This window comes from Lissotriton helveticus, chromosome 5_1, assembly GCF_964261635.1.
Source record: "Lissotriton helveticus chromosome 5_1, aLisHel1.1, whole genome shotgun sequence".
Lineage (NCBI taxonomy): Eukaryota > Metazoa > Chordata > Amphibia > Caudata > Salamandridae > Lissotriton > Lissotriton helveticus.
In genome coordinates this window covers 2073521851-2073539677 of record NC_136065.1, presented here as the reverse complement: position 1 = coordinate 2073539677, position 17827 = coordinate 2073521851, and the positions used below count along the sequence as shown (strand labels likewise).

Here is a 17827-nt window from a genome sequence, read left to right as displayed (position 1 = left end):
GACTATCTATGATTTGTACTATGTGTGTAGACGCTTGTGTGGACTGCAGTTTCTGTGCCAGGATTCACCAGGTCTGCCTCCCCGTATGTTCATGCTGTGTGCCTTCGTGTAAGGAAACGTATCTCTTGATTTGCCATCTCCTGATATTCTGGCATCTTTGGAAGAATCTTGGCTAGTAGCGCCATTTCCAATGTCTGTTCTTGCTCTTTTTATAGCCTTTGGATCTCTCTTTCGAGTATGTGCAATAGCTGGCGTATACCTTCCAGTATTCTTGCTGCTTTGCTGATAGAAACCCCTCCAAGAGTAGTCCTAAAGGCCTCCCATAGTGTTTGAACGCTTGTTACTGTGCCAGTATTGTGGACAAATAATTCTTCTATGGCTTTGCTTGCCTCCGCTTTAAACACCTGGCCTGGTCTAGTAGTGCCTCTGACAGGAACTGCCACGTGAACTGCTGGGTCGAATGAGTGGATAATGTAAGTTCCAACCTGACCAGGACATGGTCTGAAAGTGTCTTTGACATGTGCTCTATCGCGGTCATCCAATTGCTTACTTCTTTGGAGCCTAGCCAAAAGTCTATGCAAGACCAGGAGTTGTGTGTGAAGGAGCTACAAGTTCCCTCCCACGCGTTTGGATGTGTAACTCTCCATAAGTCAATCAGCCCTTGTTCTTCCATACCCTCCCTCAACTCTCTTGCCACCTGTTTCTCGTATTGTGTATCTCGTATTGTGTAGCTTCTTTGCCTCTATGTAGACTAGGGTCTATGCAAGTGTTAAAATCACCCCCCCACCCTATGAAATCGCAGTTGGTGTTAGTTCCTGAAGGTTCGCCCATACGCGCACGAAAAATCTGGGGTCATTAATATTTGGAGCGTATGTTGGCTAGTGTGAGCCGTGTACCTCCAAAGTCTTCCTGAATTATTATTATATATCATCCTTGTGTCAGTTTTAGTGTACTGCCTTGTAAACAGAGTCCCTCTCTTAACTAATAGAAGTACACCCCTTGCATATGAGGAATACGAGGAAACTATGTGCGTTGTGGCCCATTTGGTTGCTATGCCTGCCTCAGTATGTTTTGTAAGGTGTGTCTTCTGTAATTGTGTAACGTGCACTTTGTGCCTCCCTAAGTAATCTAGCATTTGTCTGATTTGTCGATGATTGTTCAGGCCCCTAATGTCCAATGTCATTAGCGTGGGTGATCTACTTAGCTGTGCCATCTGCCTATCAGTTAATTCTGTATCTTGACTGGGTGTGTGTCTCATTTTCTATATTGCGTTTCGTCATGGCGGCGACTTTTTGCCACTTATTACATTCTATTTCCCACAATCCTCTCCTCATCCTTGCCCCTTCCACATCACACCCCAATCACGCCCAAATCACCCTTCTCTGCCCCTCACCCTCCCTACTTCTTCCACCACCGCTACCCTTCACACAGTCACCCCTTAAAATCTATTTTGTGGCGCACGGTCGGGGCACGAGTAGCCCACCAGACTCCTGTGCATCTCCTGATTTCCTCCCGTCACCTATTACCGCTTGTTGCTGTAGATTTCGCTGTAGGCTTTCTGGGTCTCCAAATATGTTTGCTGTGCTGTCCACGGTTATTTTCAGTGGTGCTGGATATAGCATGGCGTAAGGCATTTTTGTTTTTTCGACTTTCTTTTGACAGATGAATTTTTTCCTTGCTGCCTGAGCTTGTGGGGTAAAGTCCGGGTATTCTGAGATCTCAGCTCCCACGCAACTGAGTATATTCAACTCTCTGGAACGCCTCAGAGCTGCGTCTCTATCCCTGTAGTTTATATTCTCGCTAATATTGGTCGCGTTCTTGCTCCTGGTGGCAGGCAAGGGATCTATGCTCTCTTTCAACCACAAACAGGTCAGTACATCTGTCAGTAATTTTTAGATTTACCTTTCCATGTTCACAGTATTAGTGGTCTCGGCTACTCCTATAATTTTAAGATTATTTCTGCTGTAGCACGCTTCCAATTCCTCTGTTTTGGCTTATAGTTTTGCTATCACTTTCTGCTGTTGTTTCTGGGAGACTTCCAATTTGTTCTGTTTGTCCTCGCTGTCCGATACTCTGTGCTCTACGATAGCCATTCTTTCAACCTGTTTGTCCACTCTCTCTGATAGCCTGTCCACTCTATATGTTAGCATCTCCAATTTGCCGTCTATCGTGGACAGGGTGGTCTGCGGATCAGATAAAATTTGACGCAATTCCCCTCCTAACGCTGCCTCCGTATTGTCTATCTCCGGTTCCGCTTCTGCCAATTCATCTCTGCATGTGCTGGGTGTTTTCCACTGCTCTAAGGTTAATTTCGGCTGTGTTCTGTCTATTTTTCCCAATGTTCGTGCACACCAGTTGTTGCAGGGTGAAGGCTGTTAGTATCCATGCACACGTGCCTCAGTGGGTGTCTGTTGTCGACTCTGGAGTGCTTTTTACAAGAGGGTACCCACTATAACTCTGATGCTTATTGCCGGTATGGCGGTATATAGCTTACTTTTGCCACTACCTCGTCTTATCCCTGCTCTCGTTTTGCCACAGCACAACAAGTTAATTTCTGCTCTGGGGTTTGATTTCTACCTGTTCTTTTTTTCTCTCCTTTTGGCGGTGAGGGAGAGTTGCCCGTGCTTCAACCACCAGTGGGGTGTTCTCGCGGTGAGCACTTCTTTTTACCTGCTCGTCACTCCCGTGGGCCGTGCTGTGGACTACTCTGCAGCTGGGCCCCTTTTTGTCTCACTCTCGCATCTTAGCTCAGCTCTCTGCCTTCAGTGCTCACCTACCACTCTCCCTTTCACTCTGGTTCTCGTCGCATTATCAACGTCCCTTCTTCTGGGTTTCCGTCTGTCGAACGGGTGCCAATCTCGCTCGTCTAGGCCTCATGGAACGTCGCCCGCTTTTCTATCAGCATTGCCCTCTCCTGCCAACACTCCTTGCGGCAATCACCAAACTTGGCATCAGTGCAACAGCCCTTCCTGCGCGCAGGCTGCTACTTCACCGCTCTTCACCATGCTCCGTTTCAGGCTGTTGTCATTCGTCGTCCCTGGTGCCGGTAGCTTCTCCAGGCTGGTAGACTCTAATTTTAATGGAGTTTATTTTAGTGCTGGATAACTGGATGATAGTGAGAGCGGCCGAAGGAGCTCGCTCAAAGTGCGGCCATCTTCAGGCCAGGCAAACCCTGCCCCACAATCTCCATCAGATTGAGCAGTCTGCACATCTATCGAGTATCACACTTAAATCAATGGCCCAGACCAGTGTGCCTGGGCCCATTGTAACTATCAGACCCCTGACCTCAGCAAAGAAACCAGATCGTCCTCATTAGGATCATACACAGTGCCCTGTTATTACATAGCGCCTGGCAAATGCACCAAGGAACCCTTTTTTAGATGGGAACAGCTACCTCCTACACATAGCAAGAGTAGATGCAAACCTGCAACTCAGCCAGCCAGCCTGAAGGCAGTAGGAAACGGCTAGCATCAGTGAGGTGCAGCTCCTGCAAAAGCATATATCTATATTCAATATCTGGTTAGGTACCCTAATACCAGTCGCGTTTTGAGCTGGTCATTCAGACCTCTAATATTCCAGGTGAAGCACTTAACCTTAGCTATCAGATGCCAGAAGAGGTGTACGAAACGTGCAATGTAGCCAGGATGTGTGGTGTGCCCTTGCCAGTCTATGCCAGTGTGACTGTTAGGGATACTAAAACTAACACAGAACTGAAAAATACATCCTGCTTAATGACGACCCCCTACCACATCAACCCATCCAACAGGTTGAACTTCACACTCCCACCCCTCTCATTCAGCCCCCGAATATTCCAGGTGAGGCACAACATTGGCTATCAAATGCCAGAAAGGTGTACGAACTGTGCCCTGCAGATGTAGCCAGGATATGTGGTTTGCCGGTGCCAGTCGATGCCAGTGTGACTGTTAGGGAAACTAGAACGAACACAGAACTGAAAAAATACATCCTGCTTTATGACAATCCCTACCACATCAACCCAACCAACAGGTTGAACGTCACACTCCCACCCTTCATCAAACAAAAGATGCCTACAATCAGGAAGTGTAAAGGGAATCATCTAAGGAGGGCGCCAAAATAGCCACGCGTACAGCCATCAGGTAGCTGGGTGGCTGAGGAAGGGGAGAAGTGGCAAATATAGGAGAACTAGGCCTACACCAGAGGGGAGCAGAGGGGCCCCATCACACTCCTGGATGGTCCCAGCCCCATTGCAGCAGGTCTCGCAGCACGGTTCGACAGCGGACCAGGGCACCCTGCTCAGATACCCGTGCCATCAACATGAAGCAAGCTCATGGACATCAGGCATCAGTTAGTCATAGTTACTGAGGTAGCCACCACTTGACTGCCAGTGGAGGGTGTGTGTTTCACCGCAGGGGGCATCAAACCTTGTGAGAGCTTCAAAGCAGCTTGTGGGTCTGCGAAGTAGTGAAATTTCCCTTTGTGGTGGATGCAGAGCTTTGCGGAGAATAGCAGCGAGAAGGTGGCTGTGAGATTGAGCAGGAATTTTAAACGCGCTGTTTGTGTAACCAGATTGAAATCATGGTAGAGAGAGGGTGTATTTCCTTGGTCTTTGTCAGGGCATTGTAGGGTCTCTCTGTAGTTAAGTAGGGAGGTGCAGGCCGAAGGACCAGTGTGCGTGTATCGCTATAAACACAGGGGAAAGGTCAGCCCTAAACAAAATGCACAGCAGTAGCCTCAATATAGGTTTCCATCCTATTCATGATTGTGGACTCCAGAATCCCTAAAATACTGAGGTTGTTACGCCAGGAGCATGCCTCAAGATCTTCATTTTTGATCACCTCTTATACTTTTTATATGGGGAGAACCTGGTTCCTGGTGGTCGCATGAGTATCTTCGCTGTCTGAAGTGTGATGTTATAACTGGTCGATGTGTACCTCATGCTTGTCAACTTTCTCCTTGAAGCGGTCTAATCTATTGGTGAGGAGATCTATTTTGGAGTCGATGGTGATTAGGATGTATTTGAGATCCAAAAATATGGTCTTGATATCCTGTGCAGTTGTGGCTCCATCTGTATCTGTCATGTCTTGTGCGCTGTTCTCATGCTCCTGGTCAGCATTACGAGTGGTGTATCTGATTCAAAGGTTAATTCGGGCTGCCTGTTGTCATTTTTGCCCATGATAAGACCATGTGAGGTCTTGTGAGTCTCCATGAGGGGCCTCGGTGGGTCCCTGAGTCTTAGGGTGCCCCAGGTGTCCGCAAGCAGGGTCCTGACACTCCCAGTAAAAGATCGGCAGGGAGGCATGAGCAGACCCAAAATGCAGCGTTAGCACCACTGCTGTGTACAACTCCCTTTGCAATGGTGCTGTACAATAGTCAGTGGGTGCAGCTGGGGCACACCTCCCACAGCAGAATCAAACTTTCTCCCAAAGCCAGGTAAGTGGGTTTCAACAGTCCCCGGTGTCGCTGTGGAAAGCAATGTCCTGCAAAAAGTGGCAAGAGTCAGTGGAGTGAGGTCCACCAGCAGTCCCTATGCATAAATGCCCCCTTTCACACGGAGTGTCACAAATAGGCCTGTAGTGCCGATGGAAGAAAGATAAGAAGGGACCCAGTCAATCTTCGCAGTGCAGGAGACAGTGGTTTCACCAGCCAGGAGCATCGACCAGAAGTGGAGCTTGGAGGCAAGTGCCTTATGTAGATGCCCCTCATTCACAAGGTCTTAGTGCTGGCCCAGTTTGGGGCAATCAGTGTGAGCCTTCACCCCTCCGCATGCTGGCCCCGAGCGTCAGCAAGCAGCCGCCCAACTGCCTCCTCCCGCAACCGGCGGGGCCATCTCTCTTTCTCGTGGTGCAGCCCAGCCCACTGATCCCGCAGAGGCAGGCAAAGCTCACCACTCGGGGACTGCAAATCCCTGGGCTGTGTAGCTCGTACCTCAGGGTCCCAGCATAGTTGATATATATTTTGAGAACAAGGGTACCCCATAAAGCGAACCTGGGGTGAAAACGTATTTAAGGACCTTATTAGGCCACCCCTGAACCACTGTTCCTTAAATACCCAGCATAGTTGAGGCAGGCCTGACGCAGGATATCTCATTTGCCTTGGCCTGTGTCCAACACCACAAGGCAGGGAGGCTCCAATAGCACACCAGCAGGAGAATAATCCCCTCTGTGTGCAGCATAAGTGAATGATTTTTCTCCCTAGTTAGCAGAGCCTAGCTAAGCATCTGCCATCTTACTACTGGGCTCTCTAGCGCCATCCTCAGTGTGAGGTTTTGGTACTTACCGAGGAGGCACACATCACTTATCCAAGTGCCCTGCAAGTGGTGACTGTTGGAAGACGTAGCTGGTGTGCGTGCTACAAGCAAAGGCACTCTACACATTAATGAAGTGGCACCTGGCATCGCAAACAACTTGCAAGTTTTTGGAGTGCCTTCGGTGTCTGTTGTGGAAGAGGTGTGGTGTGTAGTGAGGTGGCTGAAGTGCCACGTGGGTGCAATCAATGGCACAAGCACACAAGGGAAGTGGCCAAGGACATAGAATAAAACGCTCTTTACCTGTAATCCTAGTCCTCTGCTAGAGGAATTCTCATCATATTCATATGCACTGATTAGCCCAGTCCACACTGGGGATTCCAGAGTACTTTCCAAAATATAAATATCTTTGTACATATATACAATTGTGCAAAATCTTTCTGTAGAACAGAGCGAAACGAAACGAAAAAGGCATAATTGCAGCCAATAAAAGTATAAACAGGTCTGAATTTCATTTAATTTCCATTTAAAAAAAGCAACTAGTTCAAATAGTCCTTGATTACATAAAAGTGACCATAGAAAATCATTCAAACATTTCTTTAAAAGGAAATGGAATGAAGGGCACTGTTAGCAGATAGTCTGCCACTGAGCCATTTAGGGACCTCACTGTCCCCACCATATCCCTTCATGCCCCAGAGGTGATAAGTTAGTTCATGTTTACGGCTCCTGGTAACAAGATCCCGGGGCACTGAATTCTGACTTTTGGCTTTATTTCTCATTGGAAAACTTTCAAAACCTGATTCACTGGGCATCTTTGAAGACTGAGAGTACATTTAAATATTTTTCTGACCGAAAATAGTTATTTTTCTCTCAGGATCCCTTCACTGTTAGTGAAGTGTCCAGAAATGATCTTTGTCCCGCCTTAAACCCCTTACTCCTCCCTAGAGCCCTTCCATTTAGTAGTAAGCAGTCAGCATTTTCCAGGTACTTCCGCCTCCCGTCCATCCCAAATTTAGAACAAAAATGTATATGCAATACAGAGTTGTTCACGGTTGGGGCAGAGATATCTGCGCAGAAAAGGCAGAGACCTCCGCATGGAAGGTTCTGAATAGCATTTTGTAGTGAATTAATGAATGAATATGCACTTATTTATATAGCGCATGGCTACCCAAGGGCATGCTGTAACACTAATCATTCACAACTGATCAAGCAAAGAGAAGAGTCTTCAACTGCTTCCTGAATCTAAGATGGTCAGATTCAAGACGAATAAAATCTGGGAGCTGATTTCAAAGTTTGGCCGCGTTATAGGAGAACAGCCGACCTCCAGTCCGTGACCGTTTGATCCTCGGCACAGTTTATTGTTGGATCTCAGAGTCCTCTTGGAGTCATATAATTGCACCATGGGCTGAAGCAGAGCTGGACCCTTGCCGGAGATGCACTTGTGAACAATACACATTGCCTTAAACCTAACTCTTTGCGAGACAGGAAGCCAATGCAGTCGACCAAGTGCTAACTTAGCCGACTTACGCTTTGGGATATCCATCAAGAGACGAGCCGCACAGTTCTGGGCTATCTGAAGTTTCTTGATAGTTCCCCGAGGCGCACCCAGATAGACTGCATTAGCATAGTCCAACCGCGATAAGATCAGAGATTGAACCACCATGTGCCTGGCGTCGAATGGAAGAAGGGGAAGAGCCTTCCGCATCATCCTTAGCATACCATAACAATTTGCGGCCACCTTACTTGCCTGAGCCTTAAAATTCAAGTTGCAATCCAGCCAGACACCAAGACTCTTAATTTGTGTCTTAGGGACTGGCGGCGAACCAAGGCAAATAGGCCATGAAGAATCCAGATTATTAGGTGCAGCGTGGCCAAGAATCATAATCTCAGTTTTTGCTTCATTCAATTTAAGAAAGGAGAAATCCATCCATTCTGAAACACTTGCAAGGCATGCCACTAGACCCGAATCAGCTTTAGCTTGCTGACTAAGAGACACCACTAATTGGGTGTCATCGGCGTACATAACAGCATGGATCCCCCAGAGAAGTACCACCTCTGCCAATGGCCTCATATAGATGTTAAACAAGGTGGGACTTAATGACGATCCCTGAGGGACTCCACACTGCAACGGCCTCTGGTCGGAGAGTGCACCTTCTTCAAAGACCACAAAACACCTGTCTGAAAGAAAAGACTGCAGCCATTCTAGGGCAATACCTACAACACCCACCTCCCTGAGTCTTTGGATCAAAATGTGATGATTCACTGTATCGAAGGCCGCGCTGAGATCTAGTAAAATAATTGCAGCGCAACCTCCGTTGTCCAAGATTTTCCTTGACTCTTCTACCACAGCAAGAAGAGCGGGTTCCGTGCCCTGATGACGCCTAAAGCCGGTCTGAGTAGGGTGGAGGTAATTATTATCCTCAAGATGAGCTGACAGTAAAGAATTGACATGTTTTTCTGCCAGTTTACTCAACCCAGGCAACAAAGAGATGGGGCGATAATTAGACCAGTCCTCAGGGTCCAAATTACTTTTCTTAAGAAGGGCTTTAACTCTAGTTTGTTTCCAGGGACAAGGAACCTGTCCCGTTGAAAGAGAAGCCTTTATTACATCCAGTATTATAGGACAGACTATCTCAGACACTAAGTTGAGAGTGACCGGGGGAGCAGGGTCAGCTGGAGAGCCAGATTTTAACCGCCGTAAAAGATCCTGTAATGAAACAAGAGTAAGGGGATGAAATGTTTCCAGCACAGCGTGTTGCAAAGATGGTAAAACATTGGTATCCAAAGCCCTGTGCTGAAAGCTGGGTAAATAGTATGAACTTTAGTGGAAAGGAAACTGGCTAATTCCTCACAGCGCTTTGGGCATTATCACCATCATCTGGGGGAATAGGAAGGGTAAGAAGAGATTTCAAAACTTGAAAGATTTCACGAGGAGAAATAAAGGCTGCAGTAATTTTTCCATGGTAGTAACTAGTTTGAGCAGCTTTTATTTCGTTTTTATAGAGCTTAATGTCTGCTCCATAATTATTCTTACTTGATTCTGAAAAATCCTTCCTCCATTTCCTCTTGAATTTCCTACAGGACTGTTTAAGCTGTCTCAGGGTATGTGTGTACCATGCTTTCTTGTTTAAACCTATTCGTTGGCAGACTTCTTTTTTCGGAAGAACAACGTCCAAAGAGGCCTCAAGTCAATTATTAAAATTCTCATTCGCCACCATAGGATCAGAATGAGAAACCGGAATAGAATTTCTGAGATTGGTCACCCAATCATTAACTGAGAGTTTAGACTATGTGTGCTCAAACTTTTTCGTTTTAGCAAAGGATAGAGGAAGCTTTTGAGGAGTCCAGATAAAAGATAGTAATAAATGATGGGACCAAATAACCGCAAAGGTCTCAACAAAAGTGATATCTGTGAGATTAGTCAACAGAGGATCAAGCAGATGTCCCAATTTATGGGGGTGGAGTGGAGTGGGACCAGTCACTATTTGCTTGATTTGGAAAATTTCGAGGCAATCAATAAGATCCTGCACCGAAGAGGAATCAGGATCATCGAAATGTAGATTCAAATCACCCAGGATAAAAAAATTAGAAGAAAGGAAGGAACCATTAGTAGCTACTTCTGGCAGATCTTTACAAAAATTGCCTAGTGATCCTGGGGGCCGATATATAAGAATACCTGAGAAGGTGCAGGTTGGGGAGAAACTTATACCAAATACTAAATTCTCACAGTTGTATGCGAGTTGACCGACTATAGTACTGCTAAAAGTACTACAAAATGCAGTTTAGGCCTCTGCATGTCATATACATTTAATAGGGTATTTTTACAAAAATACATATATATTACAAGTGATCTGGAATTCGGAACATCCATGGGACCTGTTCAGGTTTAAAACCATAAATAAAGATCCCATGATGGACTACGTTGGTGACCATGCGAAGTCCAGGTCAAGCATGGGTAGGTGACATGGAGGAGTGGTTGTGCTAGGTGTTTTTCATCTAACTTCAACTTCATCTTTTGTTAATCCCCTTAGATTTCTCCATATCTCATAATTATACTAGGGGTTGGGTAAAAATGTACAAGTCAAAACACCAAAAGGTTGTGGACTGCTGATTACAAAGGACAAACAATAGATCTATTAGAAATGTTTTATTCAGCTGAAATGACTCAGATTAGACAACAGTGCAACAAGTACTGAAACCTGACATTGGACCAACAGTTTTTTTTCTATTTGAGCTGCAAAATCTGCAAAACAGTGCTGCTTTCTCGAGGCCCTGGTTGCGTATAGACGGATTAAATGTGCTATGCCTTACAACAAAATTCTTGCAGATTTTCATTTATCAAACTCAAAACCTGGTGGAATCTGGCAGTATTTTTAGTCCAAGGAAATGGAAATCCTCCAAATGGAAACAAATGACAAAAATCAGCTAACAGCAATTGATTTATGGCAAGCAGCCTTTCACTGAATCGCTCTTCCATGTACCTGAAAAATGTCATCCTCCCTAAATCATCCGTTTCAGTCTGCTGAATCATCACTCTTCCAGTTCCACATGCCCAACTTCCGTCATATCTCTATGCTACTTTGGGCAGTTGCCTTCTATTCCTTAGGAAGGCAGGTCCTTTCCTTCTTGGTGTGCAGATTGCTGACACAGTATCCATATTGAACACAGAGTAGAAGTTTAATTTGCTGCAAGAGATCTACAATAAATTAGTGCTTAAGCCTTGTGCATGCCCATCCTCACTTGTCAGTCTGTGCAGTACTTGCAATCAAACTGCCATATTCGAGTATGTGCCTCCAAACATGACAGCCAGAAGAAACACGCATTGTACCACAACACTATGGTTGAATGATAACGCAGTTTGTAGTTATACAGCATTCCAGAGGCATGTATAATTGAAATGGTTTGCAAAATTGTCCCTTGTGCTACTCCTCACATTTTCAACGAACACTATACCCCAGACGTTAGTTAAGGCCCTGTTACGAAAAAGTATTGGTGCAGAGACTCTCTCATCTATCAAAGGTTGAGCTTGGTAATCACTCCACGAACAGAACTGAAGAAGTTGTGAAAAAAGAGGAAACAGTATCACACATGGGCTTACAGTACGCCAGCTTTTGTGTCCTTCACTCGGATTGACTCATTGACTAACTCCCTAGCAGAAGGCTGGTTATGTCCCAAGCAGATGAATCTATGAAAAATCCAATTTTGGAGTAATAGGTTAATCACCAGCGTAACTTATGCTGTTTAGTCCTCCAACTTCCTCAGACTTAAGTCCATAGATTCTTCCTGGCTATACTATAGTTCACACTTGCAGGGGTATGAAGGAAGTCTAAACTCACAGGAGATTAGAAGAGGAAGTAATAACGAAACTGGGCGTGGGTGTAACCACCATCTCTCGGGCTGCTCAATATTCCTTCTATGACCTGTAAGGTTCTTAGGCATATCTTCCGGTAGGGTGTGCCATGAGTAGGACTGAAGAGGATGCGGCTTAAGAACAGGTCTCTAAATGCCATACTGTTTGGCCCAAGAGCTTGAAAAAACAGGATTAGGCATGCAATTAAAAGGGACAATAAAGAAAAATAAATGACAATATCAGCGTTATGGCTATCAGAAAGACCGGTATTATGAAGTACCCAGTCTACCTCGAGAGAATTAAAATCCTGTAATACGTGGAGTCTGACAAAAGGTTTAACAGACATCAAGTAAAACTCTAACAGTACCAAGCGGTAGATCAGGGTCACATTGAAGTGGGCACTGGACATATTCTAAACCTCCAGAACAGGAAAAGATGGAATCATTAGAGAAGCCAACCTTCTATAAATGATGCAGGCATATAATGACCCACAATAAAGTTAAACTCTAGTTTAAAAAGTAACTCTTGTCATTTCTCTATGGCAAGCTTACAGGTTGACTATCACTGGCAGAACCTACTGTAAAATGTAACCGGACATTTATACATTCTTCCAACTCAGTCCTTCAGACAGCTCTTTAGTCTTCTGCTAAATTCTAGGACACACCCAAGACATTGCATTTTTTCATAAATCTGTGCACAGACTAGTCTTTCTCTAGGAACTTTCTTGTTGCCCTTCTGGCGATAGATTGCGGGAAGGTGGAAGGCATTCTCGTTCCATGCTGCAAAAGTATCATGAAAGTTCTAAGATTCTGAAATCAATCACCAAATGCACACAATTGGATAAATGAGTATGTTGAGCGCATTTCACAGATATCGCTCCTGTGTAGTCCACCATTATGATTCAAGCTCCAAATGGATGTGAACCTTTTCATCTAAAAGGCACATTATTTAAAATATTGGTCTGCAGAGTCTCGGAACAGTCACTGGACCATCAATGTAGCGTGGACTCTTCGAAGAAAGGCAAGTCATCATAAACAGTAAATTCCAATATTTAAAGGTTTGCAGCATTGTTTCCCTTCAGCAGTACCCGAGGTTGATGCTAATGCAGAGGGCTCTGGCTTCACAAGCACATAGGTAGGGAAACCCCAGATCTACTGACATGGGAAGAATATGTTATGTTAAGAATGCCTTTAAGATTATAGAGGTAGAAGATCTTGACACTGGATTTAAACAATAGAAGAATGCAGGAAAACATTTCCTTTTCATACTCAATATCCTACATCATTGGCATGTAAATCTATGCATGATGGACACAATGAGTAGTAATTGTTTTCCATCATAATTGGGTGAGACAACACAGAAAACTTGACCTACAGTGACACTGATCTAAATGCGACCCAAAACCAGAAATTACAGTGTGATTTGTGATTATGTAGCAAGAACGCAAGGTATTCCGGTTCGTTACACATGTAGGTTTAAATTTGTTCCATACCTTCAACAATAGTAGATAGACAGCAAAATCATAAATTGATCATGTCAAATGTACAACTGTTGTAAATCTAGCAGATAAATGTGGCTTCATTGCAGAAAAATAACCAAACATTGAGTGTTTTACATATAACCTCAAATAAACATGGGCCCAAAAAGAGACAAAAAAATCTGTTAAATAGGAACCGTTAGAAAACGGCACAGCAGAGAAGTCTGCAATGTAAAGAGTCCTGCCTGTTGGACTGGAAATGCGCATGGCGTCAGCACATCTGGAATGAGCAGACAGAAGCTGAAGAGACTATAGGAAAGGATTGCCTAATACAGTTCTCCAGGGTTGGTATTACATTCACATCCTTGAATTATTACTCATCATCAGGTTTCCCAGCTCAGGCTGATGATGGCGGATAGTTCTAGTAAGTGAATCTATGAAAGAACTAGTCCTGGAGTAAGTTACTCTCTTAACATCCCCGCCTGTGGTTTCATTTCCTTCCTGGTCTTCACTCACTCACCAAACGTTGATTCACCTTAGGACCCTAGTTCCTCCACTCTCCTTTCAGATACTCCCTGCAGAATTTTACTTCACAGTTTTGCATCAATGTTATCTGTCCTAAAGATCAGCTTAATTCTATGTTATCTTTTTGTATTTAAGAACAAATTTCAGTTAAAAAAATATCTACGCACCCTTCCAACTTCTAGGGTAGAACCAAAACTAGCCTAAGGAAGAGGCATTACTCAAAGGCTGGGTTTACATACATGCAGAGCTCAACATCTAGAAGACATCATCATCTGAATTATACTGGTTCACAGACCATATAACGTTTCTGCTCTTTTAGACACTAGACTCAACAACTGGGCTACCTGGGTATCCTCAAAACAACATAAAAGACCAATGCTCTGTGATGAGACCACAAACAGCTACCCCATGAAAACACTGTACCCATAAAAGAGCCCATCTCCCTTATGTGATACTGGTGCCCATTTACTCTCTGGGTAACAGGCCTGGTTATAAAGGAGAGTTCCACTGTCCTACAAGGAGACCGAGTAGACCTCCTCTTATCAAATTGAGCCTGTAGCTACTCTACTTGATGGACATCACTGCCAGCTGACCAGGAGCACCAAATCTTGCTATGGACACAGGACCCAGTCACCCTATGAGGGCATCAGGTCCAACTTACAAAGAAAGAATAACAAGCCTGACTGCACTGGGAGACATCAGACTTGCGATTTCACAGACTATGCTCTAGGGTCTACATGTGCTACATTAACGAATAAGACACAAACTTAATTTCTTCCTTTGGACTGTTTTTCAGGAGACAGTAAACTCCTTCATGTCTGCTGTATATTAACAGAAACATGGGTGTAAGCATAAAGGTCTCTCCACTGATTTGTACTTTGTGTAAAAAAACTAAATTTGCTGCAGCAGAAAGCTCCCAATCATATTGATCGGACAGTATGTATTAGAATTTGGTAAAAGTGAATATCTGATCATTCAACACGGCAGGCTACTCTTTGATGCTGCTTTGGTGGCCTACCCCATCACAGAGGATAAGCCACAGATCGATTAGCTGGGTTATAGTTTTTCATCCTGTGTAAATATTTGACATCTTGTCACATGGTTTACAAAGTTGTGGCCGATTGCTGCAGACCCCCTAATCTCTGTAGTGCAGCCTAGCCACCTCTGCTGGCCTATTCACAGCCATGGTTGACTACTAAGCAAACAATGACAGACAGGGTTGTGGAAAATATGCAGTGTTACCCACCAATGAGGCAGGAACTGGCTTCAATAGTGGCGGTTAGCATTAGGAACTTCCAAATGAAGCTTTCACATTAAAAATCCAGTCCCTTTCACGAGCTGATACCAGTCTCCCATCAACCCCGGACAGTTCATGATACAGAAGCCACATATGGGCCATACAGCGGCATGTCAACACCATCTGTGCCACTGGAATGTTCACTCGGCTCCTAAAAACTGTTGTCACGTGCTAGAATGTCGCTCTGCTGTAGTCGATCTCCTCCTTCTGGAGACTGCTACAAACTCCAGGGCATCTGGAATTCGTGGGGAGGCAGCGGCGTGCAGTGAGTGGCATCAAAGTTCTTCATGTGTTTTCGAGCCTGTTTGGGAATTAACGGATAGTCATCAATTAATTAGTGTGTTTTAGAAGGACTGGGTTATGAGCAGCATCTAGTTAAAAGTTTAGAACTGGGATATTATGACAAACCTTCACATAAACCCTAATACAGAAAAAGCACATAGTGTATCTGCAAAGTATGTTAAAGTTAAAAAGGCAGAAACATTTTTGGTTATCATTTCTTTATAACAACTGAAACCGAAAGTCAAGGCTAGAATGGAGGAGCTAAGATACAAAGGATGGCAAAAGGTAGGCTAAGCTTGAAATGGCAGAGCTATGTATACAACTAGAGAGAGTACTGAAGAGCCCAGTACTGGAACAGCTGGGGGAGGGGATGGGGGGTGCTGCTGGATGTGAGGGATGGGTGCACTGAAGTGAGGGATAGGTGCACTGAAGTGTAAGTGTAAGTGGGCCCGGAACAGGGCCGGACTGGCTACCGGGCAGTTGTGTGTGCTGCCGAGCAGGAGGATGATTTCTACGTAGTATGGGTGTATTTCATTGATGGGGACCTGCGTGCGCTTTGAAAAAAAAAAAAAGCAAAACGAATTTCGTTTTGCACATACAGGTTCCCATCAACGAAAGCATCCCCCTGCTCGGCAGCACACACAACTGCCCGGTAACCAGTCCGGCCGTGGCCCGGATAGCAGAGGGGGCTAGGGCTGAATACTGAAATGCAGTGGCAGAGTTGAATGCAGACCCCAATACTGGAATAGGCTGCAAGGCAGGATTGAGGTAAATTCATAGAATATCAATGCACCTGTATATATAGGCAAGGGAGAGTACCTTACCTGCCAGTTTGAGATGGACTGTGACACAAGGAGGAAGATCAGTATGGCATAAGCAAGCCTCTGTCTAGAGTGGCACGGTGGACGAAAAACAATGGGTTGGGATGCTACCAAGAACGATTGTCAGGGGGGACTGTGTACAGACATTCCTCCCACTGCCTTGGGTGTGTCTGATGTAACGCCTACATGCCTAAAGGTGTGCCCAGATATGGGTATCTTGCTTGCTGTGGCACAGGATCCAAGCTATGCTAACAAGCCATACAAGGCCAAAACCAGTTTGGGGCTGCTTGTGTTCCCTTCAGGAGGGTAACTTGTCCGTTGACTGTTCCGATGAGGAGCTGTCAGTTCAGATTTGCATAACGTGGGTCTCTGTCTAGAGTGGCACAGTGGACGGATACCACTAGATTAGAATATTACCCAGAGAAATTGTCAGTGCTTTAGACTATTTGCAAAAATTCCTCCTATCATCTTTTGTGTGTTAATAGGCACTGGTACTACTGCAGCTGGAAGCACAGGGGGTCAAATGGGTACATTACCCTCAGCAAAGTGTGAATTCTATGGCAGGACCGGAGGCTTCGGCTTATGCCTTCTTCCTTCGCTTTAGTCTCACACAGCAGCAAGAAAACAACAATAACAAACTACATTTCCGATGAACACTTGGGAAAACAAAATAGTCTTATCGGAAGTTCTTTGTCTGTCTCTGCACTCTGGCCAGCTCCCATCATGCACTGCTGCTGTTTCCTCTTCCTCTTTCTTCGCTGCTCAGCAGCAAGTTAAGTCGATTTTTGCCTTTCTCCTGGGGTTTTGGGGATTCTTTTATGCTTCTTGTTATGTTAGGTGTTAGCGTTGAGAGCTTGAGTGTGCCCGTCGGCCAGTTATCAATTTAAAAGAATTCAACGAGTGGCTGGTGTACCACCATTTCAAAATGGAGGGCATACACCTCCTTCGAGATGTGTTGCGTCCGGCAGACTAGATGGTCAGACTCAGCCTAAAGGACGCATACCTGACGGTTCCTATATTTCCCCCCCATCGGCGCTTTCTGCAGTTCAGATGGGATGGTCAGGTCTTCGATTCACCACACTCCCTTTCGGGCTATCCTCTGCTCCGTGGTGCTTCACAAAGGTCCTGCGGCCGGTAGTGGAGTTTCTGCGGGCGTGGGGTGTGAGGATGATTGTTTACCTGGCCGACATGCTGTTTTTGGACCAATGTCCCGAACGGCTTTTGCTTCAGTTGTAGACGGCGGTCAACCTCCTTCAGGGGTTGGGGTTTGTCATCAACGAGAAGAAGTCCCTCCTAGTTCCGGTTCAGTGCGCAACCTTTTTGGGGTTCAATATAGACTCCGTGGCCTCCACCCTGAGTCTTCCCACCAAGAAAATGGCAAAGATCAGGCACAAGCTACGTCAGACCCTGGCAAGGCCTCAAATATCTCTCAGTCAGTTGGCACGGTTGGTTGGCCTACTTTCGTCAACAATTCAGGCCATATTCCCGGGGCCCTTGCATTACCGAGCCATGCAGCGCCTAAAAGCGTCATCACCTCAGGCAAGGCCCGACGTATTCTCAACTGATTCCACTGACGGAGGAGGTGAGGGACGAAATGAAGTGGTGGCTTACGCACATGGAGGCCTGGAATTGCCGTGCGATATTCGGTTCGGCCCCAGACATAGTGATCGAGTCCGACGACAGTCGTTCCGGTTGGGGAGCCAGATGCGGAGAGTTCTCTACAGGTGGCGCCTGGTCCACTCAAGAGCAGTCTTTACACATCAACTGCTTAGAGTTACTAGCAGGGTCCTTTGCTGTGCAATGCTGGACGAAGGACAGAGTGCAGTCTTGTGTCCTCCTCAGGATGTCTCCG

The 17827-nt window shown here is 45.5% G+C and overlaps 1 protein-coding gene across 1 annotated transcript in view; it reads right to left on the bottom strand.

Moving 5' to 3' along the window:
* Positions 1–10355: 10355 nt before the first annotated feature.
* The window catches only part of ABHD16A (abhydrolase domain containing 16A, phospholipase), a 266232-nt gene continuing 258760 nt past the window's right edge, over positions 10356–17827 (bottom strand). The window contains exon 20 of the mRNA XM_078646007.1: positions 10356–15173. Coding sequence (XP_078502133.1) covers positions 15090–15173 — 84 coding nt within the window. The 3' untranslated portion in view covers positions 10356–15089. The remainder of the gene's footprint in view (positions 15174–17827) is intronic.